This window comes from Rhinatrema bivittatum, chromosome 10, assembly GCF_901001135.1.
Source record: "Rhinatrema bivittatum chromosome 10, aRhiBiv1.1, whole genome shotgun sequence".
Taxonomy (NCBI): Eukaryota; Metazoa; Chordata; class Amphibia; order Gymnophiona; family Rhinatrematidae; genus Rhinatrema; species Rhinatrema bivittatum.
Window position 1 is genome coordinate 67,013,097 of NC_042624.1, and position 26,882 is coordinate 67,039,978.

The following is a 26,882-nucleotide window of genomic DNA, read 5'->3' on the forward strand; positions in this document are numbered from 1 at the left end:
TCAGAGCCAGGGGACTTCAGAGTTCTAACCCTATCACTAATTGTGGCCGTGGACTAAGTACTTTGCACATCCTGTCTGAATAGAGAGAAATTATTCAGGAAAAGACAGAAAGGCACAGACACACAGTACTTAGGACTTTACAGTAGATTAGAATATGAACTCTACACAATAAGCATAACTATAATACTATGTGTGATAAAACTACCCGTGTACGTACCTTGATATAATTGGTCTTGAACTACTTCGCTAAATGACTACGTCTAATGATTTATTGTAACCGAAACTTTGACGGCACCTGTTAGAATGTACTATAGTACACTTTCACCTACATTAAATATGTGCCTACATGTAAACCGTTGCGATGGTATTTAACTTAGCAACGGTATAGAAAAGTTTTCAAATAAAATAAAAAAATAAATAAACCAAAGTTACAAGAGAATCAAAACAGTTTGTTAAAACAGCAATTTTAATTTGCTTGCCAATAACTATACTATGCATTGGAACATTTTTCATTTAGTTTTCATTTCTTTAAAATGAAATTAAAAGATAAAGAAAAACAAAATGAAATAGTTCTCCAGAATGCTGCTCACCGAACCTACAAAAACAAATTGCCCTCTCCTTGGTTTAGAAATAGGGAGGGAGAGATCTCTAGTTACCCCTGCCCTGCTGCTTTTTAAAACAATGTCTATTTCAGGTCAGATGGTGCCATTTTGGAATCTCTCCTGTCTCCTAGGCAGGGGGAATCCTGGCATCACAGGTAAACTAAAGGGGAGTCTGGAAGGGGGAGGGGAGGAGTATTTTTTAAACCGGGAAGCTGAGATTTCAAAATAGTGATAGAAACCAAACACGAATGACGCTTTGTTTTTCTTTAATTTTAAAAACAAAAAAGGAAATGCATTTGGTTTCAAACAGCACATTCCTAGAAAACATTTTTTTTTAAAACATGTCTTTCAACCTTTCTTTCCTGACTGTTAACTTACTAAGATTTCTTATTTTTGAAACCTCAGAAAAAAATAAAAATATGCAACCGCTGGTTTAACTGCCATTTGGAGTTGTCTGGTTTGTCTCTCATGTGCACACACAAAAGTTCACACTGGTAGTGAATGGTAGCATTCTCCAGGATGAAAAACAGCTGAAAGAAGAATAAAGCAAAATTGCTTACCTTGTAATAGGTGTTATCCCAGGACAGCAGGATGTAGTCCTCACATATGGGTGACATCAGTAATGGAGCCTTATACGGAAATAATTCTGTCAAAGTTTCTAGAAACATTTGACTGGCACAGTGTGCCTACTGAGAATGCTCAGCATGCCATGATATTCTCTGCCACAGGGGTCTCCCTTCAGTCTTGTTTGTAGCAATGAGTGTTAGCTAAAAAAATAAAATAATAAAACGTATCTGACCCAACTCCGCGGGGTGGCGGGTGGGTTTCGTGAGGACTACATCCTGCTGTCCTGGGATAACACCTATTACAAGGTAAGCAATTTTGCTTTATCCCAGGACAAGCAGGATGCTAGTCCTCACATATGGGTGATTAGCAAGCTGCAGGCTGAGTCATCTTTGTATTGGACCAACATGTTACAATTTGTGCAACAGGCACAACAACTGGTGTACTGTTGGAAAAATGAGGCAGCCTGAAATCACGAAAAGTTGGTGTGGAAGGAGTTGCGATTATACTGGAAACAAATTCTTTAAGACAGATTGTCCGTAGGCTGAATCTTGTCGTCCTTCCTTGTCGAGACAGTAGTGAGCCGCAAAGGTGTGAAGGGAACTCCATGTTGCGGCCTTACATATGTCAGCTATTGGCACTGAACGGTAGTGTGCTACTGAGGTTGACATTGCCCTTACTGCGTGTGCCTTTATTCGCCCTTGGAGAGGAAGGCCTGCTTTTTCATAACAAAACTGTATGCAATCTGCTAGCCAATTGGGCAGAGTTTGCTTGCCTACTCCTTTTCCAGGTTTGTTTGGATCAAAAGAAACAAAGAGCTGGTTGGATTTTCTTTGGGCTGTTGTGCGGTCTAAGTAGTACGCAAGTACATGCTTACAGTCCAAGGTGTGTAAAGCCCTCTTCTCCTTGATGAGAGTGTGGTTTTGGGAAGAAAGTAGGCAAGATGATAAATTGATTCAAATGGAATTCTGTAACTACTTTTGGCAGAAATTTTAGATGTGTATGGAGTACCACTCGATCATGTAGGAATTGTGTAGGGTGAGTATGTGGAAAGTGCTTGTAACTCACTAACCCTTCTTGCAGATGTGATGGCTATTAAGAAAATGGTCTTCCAAGTGAGAAATTTATCATCACAGGAATCCATGGGTTCAAAAGAAGAACGCATAAGTCTCGTTAAGACCACATTAAGGTCCCACTGCGTGACCGGTGGTCGGTGTGGAGGTTTAAGTTGAATTAAACCTCTCATAAATCTACTAACTAGGGGTTGTACTGATATTGGTGTATCTCCAACTGTATTATGATAAGCTGAGATTGCACTTAAATGTACTCTTACAGATGAGGTCTGGAGACCAGAGTCTGAGAGATGCCACAGATAGTCTAATAGAGATGATGTAGTGTAGGAAAAAGGGTTAATACTATTTTGTGTGCACCATGTGGTAAACCTTTTCCATTTAGCACGATAGTTTTTTCGTGTGGAGGGTTTACGTGAAGCTACAAGCACTTGAGAGACATTAGTTGAAAGATTGAGAGGTTGTAGAATCAAGCTTTCAACATCCAAGCTGTGAGGGATAGGGATTGAAGGTTGGGATGACGCAACCTGCCCTGATCCTGAGTTATGAGAGTGGGTGCTGTGCCCAGGCAAACTGGATCTCTGATCGAGAGGTCTAGAAGTATGGGCGGTGTAACAATGTCTAAAAATGTATATAGCATGTGTTCAATAATAAAGATATGAAGAATAGAGCTGCATCACAGTAGTTTGAATACTTAGAAATTTACAGTGCTTGAGAGGATTCCAAATTAATTTGGAAATGATCAGCACAATATTAATCTGAAAAATGGATTTTTAAATATACACTACTTCTAATGCACTGAATGAGGAAATGGTTATTGAACTGTATCTGGGCATATGTAAATTTAAAATTATAATGTCTGTAAAGTGCTTGCACAGGCAAAGTTTCTTTATTATGATTTCAATTAATATCACTATTAAGCTTTGAATACAGATTAATGTATGAAAGTATTTAGTAATATTTAAATTTTGTAATTTATATTCACAAAAAGCTCAAAAATAAAGAAAACTTATTATACTTGATATTAACTGCCATTGTTTATATTGATTTTAATATTTAACAGATTTCTGTGAAACAACTGCTCTATTTGAGGTTATTAGTTTCTCATATCTAGAGACCTTCATTTTCAGTTTTTATTTTATTCTGCCTGGGAATTTCATTGTTATAAAAAAAATGGGTGGAAAAATGACTTTTCTGCTGAATTTTCATGCATTTTATCAAAGTCATTTTTTTACTGACTTTTTTTTTTGTTATAACTTTGAAATTCCTAGGCAAAATAAAATAAAAACTGAAAAACAAAGGTCCCTAATTATATCCTAATTATGTAGTTCAAATTTATAAGGCTAAGTACAGCAAGTCTAGATAAATGTTTCCTGAAGCAGCACACAATCAAAACCCTCCTCCCCCACCCCCCCAAACCCTTTAATGGTAATTTAATATTTTTGTTTGCTAAATATTTCTTGGTATGTTTTTTCCCCACAGATATGCAATGCATGTGCTATGTCTATTGCTGATCTATTAGTTATGCTATGGATTATGGAAGATCCAGAGAATCTCTTCATAGTACATATTCTTCAGTTCCTTGCCTTTTTGGATATTTTAACCACATCCCATTAAGCCTGATTTAATAAGAACTACTATTTTAATTTACTTCCGTTTAGTGTTTTGGAAAACATCAGCATCACAACTTCACATTAGAATGGAGACAGTTGCATGGACTGTGGGTATCCTGTTGTGTCTACTACTATGTACAGGAGATTGCATAAAGGGACATTCACAAAGCAGTATGTTCCAAAGCAGATATTCTCGTTCAGCAGATGACCAGAACACTGAAAAAAAATGTGGCTACACATTTCTGGTTCCTCAACAAAAAATAACAGGGCCCATCTGTGTCAACATCAAAGGTTCAGATGCACATAAGGACCAGCTCACTAGAGTGGATTTAGAGAACCTTAAGGATGCTCTATCCAAACAGAAGAGAGATATAGAGACCCTACAAGTAGTAGTAGATGTGGATGGGAATATTGTCAATGAGGTCAAACTGCTGAGGAAGGAGTCTCGTAACATGAACTCTCGGGTCACTCAGCTATACATGCAGCTCTTACATGAGATCATCCGCAAAAGGGACAACTTACTTGAGCTGTCCCATCTGGAAGTCAAAATTCTCAATGTTACGGCAGAAATGCTCAAGATGTCAACCAAGTACAGAGAACTGGAAGTAAAGTATGCAGCAATGACTGATCTAGTAAATAACCAATCTGTGATTATCTCCATGCTGGAAGAACAGTGCTTGCGAATATTTTCTCGTAAAGACATCCATGGATCCCCTCCTCTTGTTCAGGTTGTACCACAGCACACTCCTAACAGCCAGTCATATACCCCTGGCCTTCTAGGAGGTAACGAGATACAGAGAGACCCTGGGTATCCGCGAGACAGAGAAAGCAGAGGGCCACCACCCCCTCCTGTTGCTCCTCCAACAAGAAGCCCCTTTCGAATCCCACCTATAACAGTTGTCAATGAAGGTAAGTTGCTTGTCAAAGTATATTTTACATTACTCATTTCTATAATTGAACCGAAAAATCATATTTTGATAATGCAACCTGCATTATCATATTACTGCATGAACAGCATCTTCACGGCAATGATTAGTAACATAGCAGATGGCAGAAAAAAAACAAAAAACAAATGGCCCATCCAATTATTACTGTTCATGCTACAAGGCTATATATGCCAGCTAGCAACCATAGAAGCATGGCTGCTTATAGGATATCGCTCCTTATCTTTTTTCCTCTTTAGTTCTCTACCATCCTGGATAGATGTGTAAGCAAGATCCCATGTTTTACCACCAAGCTTTGTAATAATTTAAATAGTTACCAAACCTAGTGAGGCTGCCGCATGAACATCTGTCTTCTTGGGTCTCCAAACCCATGCTAGACAGTACCTGGCCATTCAAACCTGCTGGCCTACCACTATCATAGAATATGACAGCAAATAAAGGACCATTTTTTTTTTCATTAATACTTTATTGGATTTTTATCAATTCAACATTAATAAAACATAGGTATTCAGGATTACACCAAAATAAAAAGAAACAATTCTATAGGAAATTTGACAAAGTCAACACCCTGAACTAGTCCACATTATATTTGGGGAGCGTTATAACAGGCAAATATTTCCTACATATAATTCACATCTTGAGAGACAAATTATATTTATTTTTCATCAAACCTCAGCAATTCTCTAGTTTACCCTGGTGTCTGATCTTTATCTCTAAGAAAAGTTTCCAAATGAGTGGGGTCGTAAAAAACAAATTTATTTCCCTGCATTGTAATACAGCATTTACAGGGAAATTTGAGGAAAAATAGTCCTCCTAAGGCTAATACCCTCTCCTTTAACACCAAGAAATGTTTTCTTCTCATTTGAGTGCTTCTCGCTACATCTGGAAATATCTGGATTTTTTTCCCGCAATACAGATAATCTTTATTTTTAAAGTACTTTTGCAACACCACATTCTTATCTGTTTCATTATTAAAGGTAACTAAAAGAGTAGCCCTTGTAGGGATGTCATCAATTGATGCCTCCAAAAATGATGTCAAATTTGGGCTATTACCTTGTATTATATCTAATCCTTCTTCAGGCCCTAAAGAACTAACTTTAAATCTGGGTATATAAAAATTTTTTGACAATACCATTTCTTTATATGAGGTAATTTGTAACACTTCATTCATGTATTTCCGAAGTAACTCAGTGGCCGATAGAAGTCTGGTGATGGGAAAATTTAGAAATCGGAGATTCTTAGATCTCAAGGCATTTTCCATACCTTCAAGCTGTCTAGACATAACCAGACTATCCTTAATAAAAGATGTGCTTGCAACTTGTAAATTCACCACTTGTGTATTAACCACAGTATAATTACTTTCAATACTATTTAAACGATTAGAATGATCTTGAAGAGTATTTTTTGTTTCTGTATTAAAGGACACAAATTGTAACATCGCCTGGGCTAATAATCTCTCCATACTTTTCACTGATTTCCAGACATCTATCAACGTCACATTTTTAAGTCAGGTAGATCAACATTTAAACCTTCCAAATTTTCTAAAGGAGTAGCTGCTGCCACTGGCCTTTCCATATCTCCAGTAGCAGCTGCTAAATCCTTATTTTGAGAATTATCATTAATTAAGGATAATGCACTCAAATTACTTAAATCTCTCACAATATTACTAGAGTCTTGACTTTGAGGAGATGAATGGTGGCCGGGACTCTGTATTGAGCCTGATGAAAAAGATGCTTCCGGGTTAGGCGTTGAAAAATCAGAGTTTGTCCTTCTTACTATATGTGAATCCATAGGGCCTCTTACCACCGAAGTTGCAGGAATTGAAGGAAAAACTTTTATTTTTCTTTTCCTTCCCATGTATAACTAGGAATAAGTTAAGGATGATAAAAATCACCGCAAGGAGCGCGCCCCTTAGGCGCGCTCCTTTGGCAGCATGCCGGTGGCTGCGCGCCGCAGGCCCCTGGTTATATCCGGTTTCACTCACGGTCAGGTGGTTTCTCAGGGGGGCGTGTCTCAACTTGTTCCGAAGAAAAAGTTCAGCGATGTTTTTCTCAGGCTCACGGCAGTCCCACTGGCCGATTCCCTCCGACGGGGGGGGACTCTCTCCAGGTACACTCCCTCAAATAAAGGACCATTTAATTGCTGGTGCAGTACCATAAAACCTCATGGATCTCTAGTATTCCCTTCAATGATTTGCCATTAAGGATTCTCTGTGCTTATCCTATGCTTTATTGAATTATTACTGGTTTTGTCTCCACCTCTTCACTTGGGGTCCCACTGCATGGATCTACCATCCTTGTAGAGAAGAAATATTTTCTGATGTTGCTCCTGACTCTTCTCTGGAGCCTAATGCTGTGATCTTTGTCATACAGCACTAATCATCAACAATGTTTCCCTTAGTGAGGAGAAATGAAACATTTGTGAAGAAAGAAGATGGAGAATGAATCCTTCTCAAGGTTTGCAACTAGCTTTTAAAAATGCCAGATCTCAATATAGGGCCCTTTTTGAATCTACCCAAAAGGGTTATTATACATTGCGATTACAGACCTCTCTAAATTGTCCTCATGATTTAACACTGTTCAATCTATAACAATCAGTGAGAAAATAACCTCCAATCTCAACCTGATCCTCAAGCTATTGCCAATCACCTAATCCAAAAAGCTGGAAGAAATATTCACCAACTACAGCCTTTGTTCAATTTTACTGCCACTGCACCTGTCCATAGTCTTTCCTCAGATACACTAAATAGGCTGTCTTGGAATGAATTTGAAAATGTAGGGGTTTCTAAAATTGTAACTTTTATGGGCCATCTAAAAAATTCTTACACAAACATAGAAATGACGGCAGAAAAAGACCAATTGGCCCATCTAGTCTCCCCAGCAAGCTCCCACACTTATTTTCCCATAATTATCTGTTTCACCGACCACCAAGTTCAGGGTCCTTGTTGGTAAATGTTTGATTCAAATTTCCTGCCACCCCCTGCCATTGATGCAGAGTAATGTTGGAGTTGCATCAAAGGTGAGCATAAGGCTTAATGGTTAAGGGTAGTAACTGTAGTATCATGCAAGTTACCTCGATGCTTGTTTAATCAGACAGCACAGATCAATGCCTTATTGGATGTTGTCTGAACGTAAATCCTCTTTTCCACATTTCTCCCTGCTGTTGAAGCAGAGAGCAACACTGTATATGCATTCAAAGTGAAGTATAGGCTTAACTGGTTTAGGGTAGTAACCGCTGCAATAAGCAAGCTACCCCCACGCTTATTTGTTTACCCAGACTGAGTAGTTCAGTCCTTGTTGGTTGTTGTCTGAATGCAAATCTTCATTTCCACATTTCCCCTTGCTATTGAAGCAGAGAGCAATGTTGGAGTTGCATTAACCGTGTGAAGGCTTATTGAGTAAGGGTAGTAATCACCAGGTAGTAGCCTCCATTCCAGCAAGCCATCCCCATGGCTCTTCTCTTCATTCCCATCCTCTAGCCTTTATGGATCCACAGTATTTATCCCATGCCCCTTTGAAATCCTTCACAGTTTTAGTCTTCACCACTTCCTCCGGAAGGGCATTCCAAGCATCCATCACGCTCTCCGTGAAGAAATACTACCTGACATTGGTTCTGAGTCTTCCTCCCTGGAATTTCAAATCGTGACCCCTAGTTCTACTGATTTTATTCCAACGGAAAAGGTTTGTTGTTGACCGTGGATCATTAAAACCTATCAAGTATCTGAAAGTCTATCATATCACCCCTGCTCCTCCTCTCCTCCAGGGTATACATATTTAGGTTCTTCAATCTCTCCTTATAAGTCATTTTATGAAAACCATCCACCTTTTTGGTCGCCCTTCTCTGGACCACCTCCATCCTGTCTCTGTCCCTTTGGAGATACAGTCTCCAGAGCTGAACACAATACTCCAGGTGAGGCCTCACCAAGGCCCCCGTACAAGGGAATCATCACTTCCTTTCTCTTACTAGATATTCCTCTCTCTATGCAGCCCAGCATTCTTCTGGCTTTAGCTATCACCTTGTTACATTGTTTCTCAGACTTCAGATCATTAGACACTATCACACCAAGGTCTCTCTCCTGCTCTGTGCACATCAGCCCTTCGCCCCCCATCAAATACAGTTCTTTCGGATTTCCACACCCCATATGCATGACTCTGCACTTCTTGGCATTGAATCTCAGCTGCCATATCTTCGACCACTCTTCCAGCTTCCTTAAATCCAGTCTCATTCTCTCCACTCTTTCCGGCATGTCCACTCTGTTGCAGATCTTAGTATCATCCGCAAAAAGACAAGCCTTACCTTCTATCCCATCCGCAATGTCGCTCACAAAGATATTGAACAGGACCGGTCCCAACACCGACCCTTGTGGCACTCTGCTTAACACTGCTCTCTCTTCAGAGTAAGTTGCATTTACCATCACACATGGTCTTCTGTCTGTCAACCAGTTTGCAATCCAGGCCACCACCTTGGCACTCACTCCTAAGTTTCTCATTTTATTCACCAGTCTCCTGTGCGGGACCGTGTCAAAAACTTTGCTGAAGTCCAAGTAGATGACATCGAACACTCTTCCTCGATCTAATTCCCTAGTCACCCAATCAAAAAAGTCAATAGATTTGTCTGACAGTACTTTCCCCCTTGGTGAATCCATGCTGCCTCTGGTCCAGCAATTCTTCTGACTGTAGATATTTCACTACTCTTTCTTTCAGCAGCGACTCCATTACTTTTCCCAACACCGAGGTGAGGCTAACTGGCCTGTAGTTTCCAGCCTCCTCTCTGCTCCCACTCTTGTGAAGCGGGACCACCACCGCTCTTCTCCAATCACTCGGCACCACTCCCATTTCTAGGGATCTATTGAACAGGTCACGCAGCAAACCCGCCAGCACATCTCTGAGCTCCCTCAGTATCCTGGAATGAACTTCATCAGGCCCCATGGCTTTGTCCACTTTCAGTTTTCTTAGCTCTTCCCATACATTCCCTTCTGTAAATGGAGTTTCATCTACTCCACTCCCTTCCAGTTTCTTGTTAACTAGCGACGGTCCTTCTCCAGGGTCCTCTTTAGTGAACACTGAACTGAAGTATTCATTTAATATTTCTGCCATTTCTTCGTCTCTCTCCACACATTGATCCTTTTCACCTTTCAACTTCACTATAGACTTTGGACTTTTCTCCTTTCTCTGATGTATATGAAAAATGTTTTGTCACCTCGCTTTATCACTTTGGCATTCCTTTCTTCCGCTTGACTTTTTGCTGTCTTGATTACTTTGTCTCCCTCAGTTCCACCAGATATTCCTCCTTGTGCTCCTTCCTTTGGGATCCTTTATATTTCTTAAAAGCTGTTCTTTTAGCTTTTATTTTATCAGCCACCTCCTTTGAGAACCAGATAGAAAAGTAAAGAAAGCAAGAGAAAAATGAAACCTAACATGTAGATAGGTTGCCTTGGTAATTGCTCCTTTTAGTTTGGCCCACTGTTCCACATCTCCCTTGTTCTCCCAGCCTTCTAGTTCTTCCTCCAGGTACTTCCCCATTTCAACAAAGTCCGTGTTTTTGAACTGCAAAACTCAGTGATATGAAACCATACCGTTTGATGATCACTGGTGCTGAGGTGGGCACCCACCTGGACATTAGAGACATTATCTCTGTTAGTGAGCACTAAATAGAGTATAGCTCTCTACCTCGTGGGTTCCATTACCATTTGTTCGAACAGAGCCCCTTGCAGGGCATCCACTATCTCTCTATTACTGTGAGATTCTGCAGAAGTGATTCTCCAGTCTACATCCGGCAGATTAAAATCTCCAACAATCACCACTTCTCCCTTCTTTCCCATTTTTTGGATGTCTTCAACCAGATCTCTGCCAATCTTCCATTTGATTTGGAGGCCTGTAAACCACTCCAATAAAAATGGATGCCTCATCATCTTTTTTTTAGGTTTTTAACAAATACCCTAATACCAAATCTCCGCTAGTGGTAAGGTAAAAATTGATGCTCAATCTAACAAACTATATACCCCCACTCTCAATATTGAAAAGTTGTTAAACGGGATAGGGTAGGTTTCATACAGATCTGCTACTGGCCTCCACGGCTCTACTCACTGATATCTCATATATGTAATCATCAACCTTCCCCTTTCCTGTCCTTCTAATTTTATTCAATTAAATGTATCTTAAAATAAATGAATTTTTTTTTTTTTTATTTCTGCACTCTTTTTGTTTATATTTTATTATACCAATTTTACAAGTTTGTTTTTAATTATTTCATATCATTCTGGTATTTCATGCAATATCAAAATCTTTATTGCATTAAATTTAGTCTCTTACTGACTAGCTTCAAACTTTGTTCTTTTTTATCAAATGCCCATCATGTTTTCTTATATCATACAAATGTCCCCATTCACTTAGCTTATCCTTGCTTATTTCAATATTGAGAGTGGGGGTATATAGTTTGTTGGATATTATTTTTGACAAAGAACCACTCCTCCCCCGTTTCTGTCCTCTCTGTCCTTCCTTAACAATTTATAGCCCGGTATGGCCGTAGCCCAATCATGAGATTCTGTGAACCATGTCTCCGTGACAGTAACAATGTCCAAGTCCGCCTCCACCTTTAGGGCTTGCAGATCAGGGATTTTATTGCCCAAACTATGAGCATTTGTGCTCAAAGCTTTCCAGCTTTTCTCGTTCAGGTTACTGCTTTTCTTGGACTCCTTTTGTGACTTATTTAGCTGAGTTTTGGTATCCACTTCACCCTTTTTCCATTGCAATTGTATTTGGGGGGTGACATTCTAATTTCCTTCTGCCACCCCTGGCATCTAGTTTAAATGCTTTATGACATAGGATTTGAATTTATCTCTTAGGATCCTTTTTTCTGCCACAGACAGATGTAAGCCATCTTTGACAAAGAGCTTTTTACTGTTCCATACACGGCCCCGGCCCCCAATATATCCAAAACTTTGTTCCTTACACCAGGATTTGGGCCATACATTGAAGTTATTAATATGGCTTAGCCTCTCCTTCCCCTTTATTAGTGTCTTGGACCCCTGTCCTTTATACATAAAGCAGAATGTCTAAATATTCTAAGCTCAATTATTAATCTCTCTCTACAAGAAGGAAAAGTTACATAAGATCATAAGATATGCCATACTGGGTCAGACCAAGGGTCCATCAAGCCCAATATCCTTTGTCCAACAGTGGCCAATCAAATCACAAGTAACTGGCAAGTACTCAAACATTAAATGAATAGATCCCAAGCTACTAATCCTTATTGATTAATAGCAGTTTATGTACTTCTGCTCCAGGGACTTATCTAAACCTTTTTTTAAACCCAGTTACACTAATTGCCAAAACCACATTCTCTGGAAATGAATTCCAGAGCTTAATTATGCATTGAGTGAAAAAGAATTTTCCCCAATTTGTTTTAAATGAGCTACTTGCTAACTTCATGAAGTGCCCCCCCCCCAATGTCCTTGTATTATCCAAAAAAGTAAATAACCGATTCACATTTACGCATTCAAGTCCTTTCATGATTTTGTAGACCTATATCGTATCCCCCCTCAGCCGTCTCACAGATGAGCCATTCCATCCCCTTTATCAGTTTGGTCGCTCTTCTCTGTACATTCTCCAGTGCAACTATATCTTTTTTCATATGCGGTGACCAGAACTGCACACAGTATTCAAGGTGTGGGCTCACCATGGAGTGATACAAAGGCATTATGATATCCACCAATTTATTCGCCTTTCCCTTCCTAATAATTCCTAACATTGCTTTTTTGACCACCACAGAACACTGAATCAACAATTTCAATGTATTATCCACTATGACTCCTAGATCTCTTTCCTGGGTGGTAATTCCTAATGTGGAACCTAACACCATGTAACCACAGCAAGGATTAGTTTTCTTTTTATGCATCACCTTGCACTTGTCCACAAATTTTATCTGGCATATGGCCGTTCAATCTTCCAGTCTCACAAGGTCCTCCTGCAATATATCACAATCTGTTTGAGGTTTAACTACTCTGCATAATTTTGTGCCATCTACAAATTTAAGCACCTCACTCATTGTGTCCATTTCCAGATTCCTGAGGCATGTCACGGTTTATCTTTTTCCACTTGAAAACAGACCACTTAACCCTACTCTCTGTTTCCTGTCTTTTAACTAGTTTGCAATCCACAAAAGGACATCACCTCCTATGTTCTTTTGTGGATTGCACACTGGTTAAAAGACAGGAAACAGAGAAGGATGGTCAATTTTCTCAGAGGAAAAGGGTAAACAGTGGAGTGCCTCAGGGATATGTACTTGGACCGGTGCTTTTCAATATATTTATAAATGATCTGGAAAGGAATACGACAAGTAGGCTTATCAAATTTGCGGATGATACAAAATTATTCAGAGTAGTTAAATCACAACATAAGAACATGCCATACTGGGTCAGATCAAGGGTCCATTAAGCCCAGCATCCTGTTTCCAACAGTGGCCAATCCAGGCCATAAGAACCTGGCAAGTACCCCAAAAACTAAGTCTATTCCATGTTACCGTTGCTAGTAATAGCAGTAGCTATTTTCTAAGTCAACTTAATTAATAGCAGGCAATGGATTGATGATTATTAACAGGAAGAGTGAGTAAAAAATTTGTCGTCTTGTTTTGACACTATTTAACGACAATTTATGTAACAATGCCGCATTCAAAGCGGAAAGGAAAGGTGCGAATGGATGCCTCGACCCCCACGGCACCTTCCCCATTGCAAACAACAATGACAACCTTTTTTCCACCGGTAGAATTTGTAACCCCGGAGTGTCCCGTTGTAAGAGTGGGGGATGAGCAAACCCCACCCTTACCGGGAGAGGTGAGTCTAAGTCCTGGGGCTCCAACTACGCCCCCACCTCCAAGAATTAGTATTATGACTGAGGTTTCTAGCACAGCTGCCATACGGAATCCGATGGAGCAGCTGAGCCTGTTCGAGGAGGACCATGGTTCATTAATGCTTCAAGAACAGAGTAAAGACTCTCAGAGTTTTTCTCTTAAAAAGGTGCAGGACTGTGGAGAGGCTATGGTTAGACCTAAGGCCTCAATAACAACAAAAGGTTGGACAAGTAGTTCCCCCTCGGGGAATAACGTGAACCAAGTACAAGGTGTTGATGTTTCCTTACCTCTAACCCCTGATGCATTACCTGGCACTCCAAAACTAGTGACGGTGGAAATGTTATGGCGCTCCATGAATGTTACAAAATAATATTATGAAGTTAAATACCACTATTAATGAAATGCAAAATGTATTAGTAAATCTAGGTCCCATGGTGCAAAACTATGGGACAACTTTGATTAAGGTACAGCAGGATATTTCCTCTATAGAAAAGGTACAATCCTCGATCATTAAGGGGGAATTGGCTTTAAATAAAAAGGTAGAAGTAATAGAAAATCACTTAAAATATACAAATTTAAGAATAGTCAACTTCCCTAAATGTCGTATGGTTTCGCCTAAAGAACAATTAAAAAACTATTTTTCAGAAATCTTTACATGGTTGCCTGAAAACTTTCCACAAATCATAAATGCTTATTTTATTAATGAGAAGAAAATTAACACAGAGCAAGTGGAAGTTTCCTTAAATATAACAGATCTGATTGAAACTTCATATACCACCCAGGTGGAGATGAGGGGAACCCTTATAGTTAAATTTATGATGTCTTCGGTCAGAGATAAGGTCCTAAAAGCCTTTATGATAAAAAGATCCTCCCTATACCTGGGTGAAAAAATCTGGATATATCCAGATGTCTCTAAAGAGACACAAGAAAGAAGGAAAAGGTTCATTGCTCTGGCTAAAATAGCTAGAACTTTTGATATACAAATAATGATAAGATTTCCATGTAAATGTGTCATGCGGGTAGAGGGGGTAAGATATGTTTACTATGATCCACCTCATTTAGAGAAATATTTGGTAGAGCGGAGAAACCAAAGAGAGGGAAACACTGTCTAAACCTGTTCCAAGTTGGAAAGATAAGAGTAATTATCTACCTAAATTCCTGTTATAATGGATCCAGTTGGATAGATTTTATTTATGTTTAATTTTGTTGCTTTAGGTTCCCCAAATACTGGTATTGTAACTGGTTTCAGGATGTAATTTTTTATTTTATTTAGAAAAATGAATGGTTATGTAATTTCCATATAAAATGTCCTGAATACCTGGAAAATATTCAAAAGATTTCTTTTGAATAATGTAAAGTTCAAAATATTATTGTTTGTAATTTTTGAAAATCTATAAATAAAGAATTAAAAAAAAAAAATAGCAGGCAATGGACCTCTCCTCCAAGAACTTATCCAATTCTTTTTTAAACACAGCTATACTAACTGCACTAACCACATCCTCTGGTTTAATTGTGCGCTGAGTAAAAAAGAACTTTCTCCGATTTGTTTTAAATGTGCCACAATCTAACTTCATGGAGTGCCCCCTAGTCTATTATCCGAAAGAGTAAATAACTGATTCACATCTACCCGTTCTAGACCTCTCATGATTTTAAACACCTCTATCATATCCCCCCTCAGCTGTCTCTTCTCCAAGCTGAAAAGTCCTAACCTCTTTAGTCTTTTCTCATAGGGGAGCTGTTCCATTCCCCTTATTTTGGTACCCTTCTCTGTACCTTCTCAATCGCAATTATATCTTTTCTGAGATGCAGCGACCAGAATTGTATACACAGTATTCAAGGTGCGGTCTCACCATGGAGCGCTACAGAGGCTTTATGACATTTTCCTTTTTATTCACCATTCCCTTTATAATAATTCCCAACATTCTGTTTGCTTTTTTGACTGCCGCAGCACACTGAACCAACGATTTCAATGTGTTATCCACTATGACGCCTAGATCTCTTTCTTAGGTTGTAGACCTAATGTGGAACCTAACATTGTGTAACTATAGCATGGGTTATTTTTCCCTATATGCATCGCCTTGCACTTATCCCCATTAAATCTCATCTGCCATTTTGATGCCCAATTTTCCAGTCTCACAAGGTCTTCCTGCAATTTATCACAAGCTGCTTGTGATTTAACTACTCTGAACAATTTTGTATCATCTGCAAATTTGATTATCTCACTCATCGTAATTCTTTCCAGATCATTTATAAATATATTGAAAAGTAAGGGTCCCAATACAGATCCCTGAGGCACTCCACTGCCCACTTCCCTTCCACTGAGAAAATTGTCCATTTAATCCTACTCTCTGTTTCCTGTCTTTTAGCCAGTTTGCAATCCACGAAAGGACATCGCCACCTATCCCATGACTTTTTACTTTTCCTAGAAGCCTCTCATGTGGAACTTTGTCAAACGCCTTCTGAAAATCCAAGTATACTACATCTACTGGTTCACCTTTATCCACATGTTTATTAACTCCTTAAAAAAAGTGAAGCAGATTTGTGAGGCAAGACTTTCTACCATCAAACCATGTCTTTCTATATGTTCCGTGATTTTGATGTTTAGAACACTTTCCACTACTTTTCCTGGCACTGAAGTCAGGCTAACCGGTCTGTAGTTTCCTGGATCGCCCCTGGAGCCCTTTTTAAATATTGGGGTTACATTAGCTATCCTCCGGTCTTCAGGTGCAATGGATGGTTTTAATTATAGGTTACATATTTTTACTAATAGGTCTGAAATTTCATTTTTTAGTTCCTTCAGAACTCTGGGGTGTATACCATCCAGTCCAGGTGATTTACTACTCTTCAGTTTGTCAGTCAGGTCTACCACATCTTCTAGGTTCACAGTGATTTGATTCAGTCCCTCTGAATCATTACCCATGAAAACCTTTTCCAGTACGGGTACCTCCCCAACATCCTCTTCAGTAAACACCGAAGCAAAGAAATCATTTAATCTTTCCACAATGGCCTTATCTTCTCTGTGTCCTTTAACCTCTCGATCATCTAACGGTCCAACTGACTCCCTTCACAGGCTTTCTGCTTCGGATATATTTAAAAAAGTTTTTACTGTGAGTTTTTGCCTCTACGGCCAACTTCTTTTCAAATTCTCTCTTAGCCTGTCTTAGCAATGTCTTACATTTAACTTGCCAACGTTTATGCATTATCCTAGTTTCTTCTGTTGGATCCTTCTTCCAATTTTTGAATGAAGATCTTTTGGCTAAAATAGCTTCTTTCACCTCCCCTTTTAACCATGCTGGTAATCGTTTTGCCTTCTTTCCACCTTTTTTAATGTGTGGAATACATCTGGACTGTGCTTCTAGAATGGTATTTTTTTTTTTTTTTTAACAATGACCACGCCTCTTGCACATTTTCTTACTTTTGTAGCTGCTCCTTTCATTTTTTTCTAACAATTTTTCTCATTTTATCAAAGTTTCCCTTTTGAAAGTTTAGCACGAGAGCCGTGGATTTCCATACTGTTCCTCTTCCAGTCATTAATTCAAATTTGATCATATTATGATCACTATTGCCAAGCGGCCCCACCACCGTTACCTCTCTCACCAAGTCCTGTGCTCCACAAGCGGATTATGATACATTACAGGAGGACCTTGGAAGACTGGAAGATTGGGCATCCAAATGGCAGATGAAATTTAATGTGGTCAAGTGCAAGGTGTTGCATATAGGGAAAAATAACCCTTGCTGTAGTTACACAATGTTAGGTTCCATATTAGGAGCTACCACCCAGGAAAAAGATCTAGGCATCATAGTGGATAATACTGGATGAAATGCAGCAGTCAAAAAAGCAAACAGAATGTTAGGAATTATTAGGAAGGGAATGGTTAATAAAACTGAAAATGTCATAATGCCTCTATCACTCCATGGTGAGACCGCACCTTGAATACCGTACACAATTCTAGTCGCCGCACCTCAAAAAAGATATAGTTGCAATGGAGAAAGTACAGAGAAGGCTAACCAAAATGATAAAGGGAATGGAACAGCTCCCCTATGAGGAAAGGCTGAAGAAGAAGTTGGGGCTGTTCAGCCTGGAGAAGAGACGGCTGAGGGGGGATATGATAGAGGTCTTTAAGATCATGAGGTCTTGAACTAGTAGATGTGAATCGGTTATGTACACTTTCAGATAATAGAAGGACCGGGGGGCATTCCATGAAATTAGCAAGTAGCACATTTAAGACTAATCGGAGAAAATTCTTTTTCACTCAACGCACAATTAAGCTCTGGAATTTGTTGCCAGAGGACGTGGTTAGTGCAGTTAGTGTAGCTGGGTTCAAAAAAGGTTTGGATAAGTTCTTGCAGGAGAAGTCCATTAACTGTTATTAATCAAGTTTACTTAGCTAATAGCCACCGCTATTAATTGCATCAGTAGCATGGGATCTTCTTGGTGTTTGGGTCCTCGCCAGGTTTGGCCTCTGTTGGAAACAAGATGCTGGGCTTGATGGACCCTTGGTCCGACCCAGCATGGCAATTTCTTATGTTCTTATGAATTTTTAGTTTTCTTAAAAGCCTCTCATGAAGGACTTTGTCAAACACCTTCTGTAAATCCAATTACACCACATCTACCAGTTCACCTTTGTCCACATGTTTATTAATCCCTTCTTAAAAATGTCAGAGATTTCTGAGGCAAGAAAAATCCATGCTGCCTGTGTTCCATTAAAACATGTCTATCTAAATGTTCCTTCCTTGCTAAAAAAAAATAAAAATTCAGTAATTCGACCAGTTCTTTAAAAAAACAAAAAAACTTTCTGGATGGGCCTGCAAGCTTCCGTTCAATTTCTAATCTGACTACAGTAGACAAATTATTAGAAAAAGTAGTGTATGTTCAGTTTTCTGAATTCATTAAAGACAATAACATATTGCATGCTTATCAGTGTGGGTTTCAGGAAAACCATAGTACAGAGAGATCTTTTTACTTGCAATTTCCAAGCATCTATTGCAGGAATTTGATCAAGGGAGGGAAGTTTTAGCCGTCTTCTTAGATGTGTCTTCTGTGTTTAACAATCTGTAATTCCATATTGCTAGATCGTTTAAAATATATAAGAGTTGGAGGTACTATTCTTCAATGGTTGGAGTCATATTTAGAGATGAGGGATCACCAAGTGCATTTATTTCCACTATTTCTATTACGCTGATCCACCAATCTCAGTAAATTACAGTCAGCATACACAATAAAGCATAACCAAACCTTACACAACATAAAACAAACATGCTAAAACAAGTAAAAAGCAATATTGCTATACATCTCTTGGGGGGGAGGGAACATAGCTTAACAAGATCGAGCAATACTCAGTCTGTGAAGACTAGAGAAAAGAGATCACTCTCTGCTCTAATAGCTGCAGAAAGGCTGTTCCAGAGAGCAGGGCCTGCGATACAAAAGTTCTGCTTGCGAGAAGTTACTAATCAGGCAAGGGAAAGTGATGGAATTGTAACCAAATGCTGTGATGAGGAACGGAAGGAGGTGGGGAGATGTCTGCTTATAGAAGAAACAATGGCTAGAGGGGGCAGACCATGAACAGCTTTAATCATCAAAAGGAGGACTTTAAATTTCATATGCTAAGCTATCGAAAGCCAGTGAAGGCTAGCTAGAGTTGGAGAAATATGATCCCGCATTCTGGTACCTGAAATAAGACATGCTGCAGAATTCTGTATAAGTTAGAGTACCCCTAAATAGGTAACAGGGAGTCCCAAGACTAGAACACTGCAGTAGCCCAGTGAAGACAGAATAAATGATTGAGGTGCAGTACGAAAATCTGAGTGAGATAAGGAGGGCTTTAGAGGACACAGTAGCAGCAGCTTGTAGTAAAATGACTGAACTAAAGGATCACAATATGGGATTGCATAGAAAGAGACGAGTCTATTAATACCTCCAGTTCAGGAGCATTTGATTGAATAGCTACAACAGGCCCATCAAACAGAAATTCTACAGGGCCATTAACCATTTCAGTCCTGGATAATTTGTCTATTTCAGTTTTCTTGATATTCAGGGCAAGCATATTATAGGACAGCCACTCCCTTAATCCTGAATAAGAAGGTCCCTAATTTCTCTAATGCAGATTCCAATGTGGGGGAAACCGGAAAAAAAGAACTGGATGTTATCCGCGAACAACTTGTACAAGACATTCAAATGGGAAAGAACAGAGCATAAAAGGGCCAGACAGATATCAAACAAGTTTGGAGATACTGAGAAACCCTGTGGGATCCTGTAGCTAAAGATTATAAATTCATTCTAACAATGTTTCCTTTGAATGGTTTTCCATTTCATCAGGGACCTGTACTATCTGCGGCACTTTTAAGAATTTACCTAAGGCCTTTGTGTTATTAGATAGTCTCAATAGAATTTTACATTTTTACAGATGGTGTTCAACTGTTTTTTCCTGTCAAAAATAATTTAAATGTAACAATTGCCACTATTTCTGGGAGTCTTCAGTTGATTCCTGGATAAATTAAAACCATTTAATGTTAAACTTTGACAAAATGGAGATTCTTTGCTTCTCCACACATTCAGATTACTTGGGAGAACATAATCGGGTAGATTTTAAAAGGGCTGCGCATGCGCCCATAAGCACGGGTATCTTGCCGTGCATAAACATATGCACTATTTTATAAAGTATTCACATAGGTTATAAAATACTCTTCACGTGCGTATGTCTGCAGCTTTACACGCATATCTTACACACGAGAGAGACTCTTTATAAGGCTCACCCTGACACTCAATATATGGACAATTGTAAGAGAGCAATTTGATTGGGGGTTAATTTTTAGGAGATGGGTTGGGATTAGCAGGGGTGTTACAGACACATTCAGAGGTATTCATTGTAAAATTGACATCATTAAAGAATTTTAGACCTTATAAGTGATGAAAAGGAGTTGATTTGTACAATGCAGCTAGCAGAGACTGCAGTGTACAAATCAACTCCTTATTAGACTTTTCAAAGGCAGGAGTTAATTTCAGACGGCACCGGGCAAGTGTTCAGAAAAGCAGAAAAAACTGTACACCCTCCGACTTAATATCATAGTGATATTTATTTATTTTTATTTAAAATTTTTTCTATACCGTCGTTTAGTGATATACCATCACAACGGTTTACAAATAGGCACATAAATAAATTCAAGATGGATTGTACTTTAACTAGGGGGTGCCGCAGTTGTTCAGATACATGATTCAATATTATAAGCTATATGTAAAGTGTATTAAAATTCCCTTTATGGGCTAACCGTAGATGCGGTATACTGTAATTCGTTAACCTAATACTTAAGTGTGATAAAATAAAAATAAAAACACACATGTTCTCAGGTGACTTTGCTTGTGCGTATAAGTCCTTTTCTTGTTTCTTAGTACTACCTATTTCCCATTCTCACTTTGAAAGGCCTTTTTGAAAAGCCATGTTTTTAAGCTTTTTTTTGAAGAGTTTTTGATCCCTCATTAGTCTTATTTCGGGTGGCATTGAGCTCCATAATATAGGGCCGGCTAAAGACAGTGCTCTCTCCCTTACTTGTGTCAGTTTAGCTGTCTTTACAGAGGGTATTGTTAGTAAGGCTTTATTTGCTGATCTGAGATTTCTTTGGGAACATTAAGTCGGAGGCCCCAAAAATTTAAAAAAAATTTTTTAAAAAAATCTGACCGCAGGTTGGAAAACGGACACTCAACTTTGCCGGCGTCCGTTTTCCGAACCCATGGCTGTCAGCGGGTTCGACAACTGACGCCGGTAAAATTAAGAGTCGGCTGTCAGACCCGCTGACAGCCGCCGCCTCCTTATTAGCGCGGGCCCAAATTTAAATAAAGAATCGCGCCCAGGAGAGATGCCTGGGCACACATCGGGAGAGTGGGCACTCGCCTCAGAGCGCCGGCTCTCCCGCAGACTTTATTGAATGGGCCTGCATGTATGTAAAGAGATGTATTTAGCTAATAGATAAGGAAGACTGTCACCATGCACAGCAACTTAACTCAGGAGTACTTAAATCATCTCATTTATTAACTACTAGAAAGGAAATGTTAATGGTAGGAAAATATGTCTAGTCAGTGAGCCAGTCAGAAAGATATAATGAATGTGTTCCTTATACTTTCTTTTAAACTATTTGATTTTGAATTTCCCAAGACATGCACTATTCCTATCCTATAAGAGAAAGGAAAATATAATGAATGATCCTATTTTTTTTTTAATTTTAAATTCTTTTAATATACCGATGCTCAAGACAAGTCTTATCGTACCAGTTTACAGTAGAACCGGGGGAAACCATTTAACTACATGAGAGAAAGTTACAATGAACAGGGAGTACAATTCAGGATATTTAAGCGAGAGAGAAAAAAAGTTTAACACAACATACCTAAAAGTAATGCAGGATAGTACAAATCAATTGATTAGAATGGAGAGCTCAATTAACATTTAATATAAATAAGTAATTCGAACATAACAGTTCCGTTAGATACTTGGTAGCGGAGGCATCATACTGGGGCGATGACCTGGGCCAGGAATGGGGCAGTGGTAGGGAAAGAGGTTATAGGCGAGGAGGAAAGGTGATGGGAGAGGAGTAGGATACATTGCTAGTTGGGTAGTGTCTCATCCGGAGAATGCTTGTGAGAACAGCCAAGTTTTCCGTTTCTTTCTAAAGGAGAGATGGCATTGTTCCTGGCGTATATCTGGGGGTAATGAGTTCCATTGATGTGGTCCCGCGGTGGAAAGTGCTCGTTTTTGAATGGAGTTGTGAATGATGGCTTTGTTTGGGGGAGCCTGGAGAGATCCTTTATATGCGGATCTGATCGGTCTGGTGAAGGTGTGGAGTTCGAGAGGGATTGTGAGTTGGAGTGAGGAATGATGATAGATGGTTTTGTGGATGATGGTCAATGTCTTGCTATTAAGTTCACTTAGAGAATAGCCACTGCCATTAGCAATGGTTACATGGAATAGACTTAGCTTTTGGGTAATTGCCAGGTTCTTATGGCCTGGATTGGCCACTGTTGGAAACAGGATGCTGGGCTTGATGGACCCTTGGTCTGACCCAGTATGGCATTTTCTTATGTTCTTATGTTCTTGAACAGTATTCTATAGTGGATGGGAAGCCAGTGTAGGTGTTTAAGTATTGGTGTGATGTGGTCCTTGCGTCGAGAATTTGTGAGGATCCTGGCTGCGGAATTTTGCAGCATCTGTAGAGGTTTAGTTGTGGAGGAGGGGAGGCCGAGCAGTAGGGCGTTGCAGTAGTCAATCTTTGAAAACAGTATGGCTTGGAGGAGTGAACGGTAATCATGAAAGTGCAGGAGAGGTCTTAGCTGTTTAAGAACATGTAGCTTATAAAAGCATTCCTTTGTAGTGTTGTTAATGAACTTTTTGAAGTTCATTCTGTTGTCCAGAATAGCACCGAGGTCTCTCACCTGGCTTGCTGAAGGAAAGATTGGGTTGCAGACGAGGGGGTTATTATCATTGGGAGTGATGACGAGGAGTTCAGTTTTGGACGTATTAAGAACCAGATTGAGACTGGAAAGTAGGAGGTTGATGGAGTGAAGGCAGCTGTTCCAGAGGTTTAGGGTGTTGGAGAGGTGATCCGTGATGGGGATTAAGATCTGCACATCGTCAGCGTAAATGAAGTGGGTAAGGTTGAGACTTTCTAGAAGCTGGCAAAGGGGTCACAGGTAGATATTAAACAGGGTAGGGGATAATGAGGAACCCTGGGTTACTTCTTGATTGGAAGGGATGGGGTGGAATTCTTTGTCGTTTATTCTAACTTTGTAGTGCCTGTTGAGGAATAATTTGAACTAGGTGAGCGCGGTGCCAGTGATGCCGATTTCAGCCAGACGGTTTATGAGGATTGAATGATTTACTGTGTCAAATGCTGCTGAAATGTCGAGGAGAGCCAGAAGGTAGGATTGGCCTTGGTCGAGACCCATCAGGATGTTGTCCGTTAACGAGAGTAAGAGTGATTCAGTGTTTAAACGTTTCCGGAAACCGAATTGAGATGGGTAAAGAATGTTATGGGAGTCAAGGTAATCTATGAGTCGGTTGTTAACCAGCTTTTCCATTAGCTTGGCGATGAATGGTAAGTTGGCAATGGGGTGGAAGTTTCCCGGGTTGGCTGGGTCCAGGTTAGGTTTTTTTAGTAGGGGTTTTAGAGAAGCTGTTTTTAGTGAGTCCGGGGCAGATCCTTAAGTGAGGGAGCAATTTATAATGTCGGCCAGAGGTTTGGCTATAGTGTTAGGGATGGTAAGTAAGAGTTTGGTAGGTATTTGGTCTGTTGGATGTGACGAAGGCTTCATTTTCTTGATTAAAGATTTGATCTCCAGGGAAGAAGTGAGTTCCAATGATTCTAGAATCGGTTTATGGATGGCTGGTGAAGGGTTTAGGTCAGGAGGAGGCTGGGAATTTGACATGGTCAGAGGAGCGAGTAAGTTTTTTTTTGTTGAAGAATAAGGCCAATTCTGTAGATTTGTTTTGGGCTTCTTCTTCTGGGATGATTGGAGGGACAGGAGTAGTGACATATGAAAATAAAGTCTTTGGGTCGTACAGAAAGCTATGAATTTTTTTGGCATAAAAATCTCTCTTGGTACGTAGAATGGTGATCCTGTAAAGGTTCATAGCAGTTTTATAAGTGGCCTGGGAGGTAGGGGAGGGGTCCTTGTGCCAGCGTTGTTCTTTATGTTGCAGGTCTTGTTTGAGCTTTTTCAATTCTGTTGAAAACCAAGGTTTTTTGTTAGGATGGGCTGGATTAATTTCTTTGGAAGCCATGGGGCAGATTTTATTTGCTACAGAGTGTGTGATGTTAAGCCATGAGGTCATAGCAGTGTCGGCATTGGAGAGGTCCAGTTTAGTTAGGTCCTTGGCCAGGCTGGAGCTGAGGACGTCCAAGGATCATGGTTTTCTGAATTGTATAGTAGATTTAGGGATGCTGGGAGATGGTTTTTTCCTTATTGCTAATTCTGTGTAAATCAGTGAGTGATCAGACCAGGGGATGGGTGTACATGTGGGGGTGGTGGTGGGCGAGAAGGATTCATTTATGAATATAAGGTCCAGAGTGTGGCCTGCTTTGTGAGTGGGTTTGTTTATGATTTGATTGAATCCCATGGCCTGAAAAGAAGATAGGAGGGCTTCACAGTTTGAGGTGGGTGAAGGGAAGTCCACATGTATGTTGAAGTCTCCTAAAATGATAGCTGGGGAGTCCATATTGATGTGTTTGGCTATGATTTCGATGAGAGGAGATGGGTCAGATTCTAGTAGCCCAGGGGGGGCGTATGTTAAACATATTTGTAGCTGATTGGATTTGAATAATCCAATTTCAAGTTTAGCCGTCGATTTAAAGGCTTGGTGGGATAGTCTCAGTTCTTTTTTTGTGGCTAGCAATATTCCTCCCCCTCTTTTTTTTGAGTCTAGGTAGAGAGAATATGTCGTAGAGTTGTATAGGTAATTGGTTGATTAAAGCTATATCTGTGTTTTGCAGCCATGTTTCAGTTATAGCACAGATGTCAGGTTGGGTGTCCAAGAGGTGGTTGTTGAACAAGTGTGATTTTTTTGAGAGGGATTGGGATTTGAGAAGGGTTAGGGTGATTAATGAGAGACCCAGGAATTGGGTTAGAGCAGAGATCATGATGGGAATCAGTGATCTCTTTGTGCGTTGAATATTGCGCGTGGGTATTTTGATTCTGTTAAGGAATGGGTGTGAGATAATGGGGATGGGGTGTGTTTGTAGCATGGTGCCTTTAGGAGTAATTTGAATGATTTCTGGAAGCGAGGAGAGCTTCACCGTGCTGGATGATTGAGTGCTGGATGATTGCTGGAAGAGATGAGTGCTGGATGAATGCTGGAAGAGATGAGTGCTGGATGAATGCTGGAATAGATGGGAGCTGGATGAATGCCGGAAGAGATGGGAGCTGGATGATTGCTGGAATAGAGAAGATTGCTGGACTAGATGTGAGCTGGATAATTGCTGGAAGAGATGAGTTTCTGGACAATTACTGGAAGAGATGAGTTCTGGGGGGTTGCTTGAGGAGATGGTGTGCTCGGTGATTGCTGGTGGAGAAGAGTGTTGGCTGGTTGCTGGAAGGGGTGAGTGCTGGATGGTTGATAGGTGGCAATGAGTGCTGGATGATTACTGTGAAACAATTGCTAAGAGCGGCTAGAAGAGGGTGGAGAAATGCTGGATGACTGGGAGGCTTCGGTGTAGTAGTGTAAGGATTCCGGTGGAGGTTGCAAATGGCTTAGAGGGTCCCTGTCTTAGGGCTCAAACAAAGGGGCACGCTAAAAGGGCTGGCCTTTAAGATAGAGCTCCTTCTGGTGTGATGAATTAAAGAGATGGACTGTGCCCTCTGATCGGCCTGATGCCTCTCATGGGGAGCGGCTAACTTATCCTGCAGACAATTATCAATAAATGGCTCCCAGACTTCTTGCTGGATATTTACATTTAGCATAAACTGTTTGGAACGGCACCACTCTTATTTCACAGTCATTTATATTCAAAGTCAACCATTTTCATTTGTCTTGGCTTTTTACTCTTAATATGCACGTATATCACACAAATGTTCTAGTAACTCCTCTTTGCTCTGATCCATAAAAAGGAAGATTGAGAAGTTCTGTAGCTAATGAATAGCAAACTGGAAATTATTAAAAGTTGAAATATAAATTAGATGTGGTCCTTGGTGTAGTGTGCAATATTAAATATTGAGACCTTAGAGTAAAGAAATATGAAAAACAATGATCTTTCACATATATCTAGTAGCTGATGTGAAATTGTAAATTATTCCTGAATGTGACTATCATATAGAACAGTGGTTCTCAACCTTTTTTCTGTTGGGACATAGGTGACTGATGGTTCTCACATGTGACACACTGAACATATGACTATCACGGGGCTTTATGTAAACACACTCTTCATCCACAGGAACCCCCTGACCCCCAACACTGGGTGCAAAGCATAACTAGGACATTCCCCATTCAACTCACCATGCAAAAAAAAGATAATCTGGTTCTGGTGTTACCTCAGCAACAGAACACCTCTGCTATCAGATGCAATAGCCCTACTCGCACACACAGAACCAACCTTCAAATACCAAAAGACTACAAATTACAAACATGGAGACAGAAACCAGAATGGAAACCCAAAAAAAGCCACTCTGCATGCAGTGCAAAACATGAGAAATGGAAACAGAAATATAGAACCTAATATACTCCCAGGATCTGCAATAATGCACCCAAAGTAAATTTGCACAAA

At 39.9% G+C, this 26,882-nt stretch overlaps 2 protein-coding genes across 6 annotated transcripts in view; one reads left to right on the forward strand and one right to left on the reverse strand.

Annotated features, from left to right (window-relative positions):
* RALGPS2 (Ral GEF with PH domain and SH3 binding motif 2) overlaps positions 1 to 26,882 on the reverse strand; it is a 785,699-nt gene that overhangs the window by 378,746 nt on the left and 380,071 nt on the right. The gene's annotated exons all lie outside the window — the stretch shown is intronic.
* Positions 1 to 26,882, forward strand: part of ANGPTL1 (angiopoietin like 1) — a 164,130-nt gene that overhangs the window by 35,659 nt on the left and 101,589 nt on the right. The window contains exon 2 of the mRNA XM_029618598.1: positions 3,719 to 4,758. Within this exon, the coding sequence (XP_029474458.1) occupies positions 3,936 to 4,758 (823 nt within the window). The 5' untranslated portion in view covers positions 3,719 to 3,935. The remainder of the gene's footprint in view (positions 1 to 3,718; positions 4,759 to 26,882) is intronic.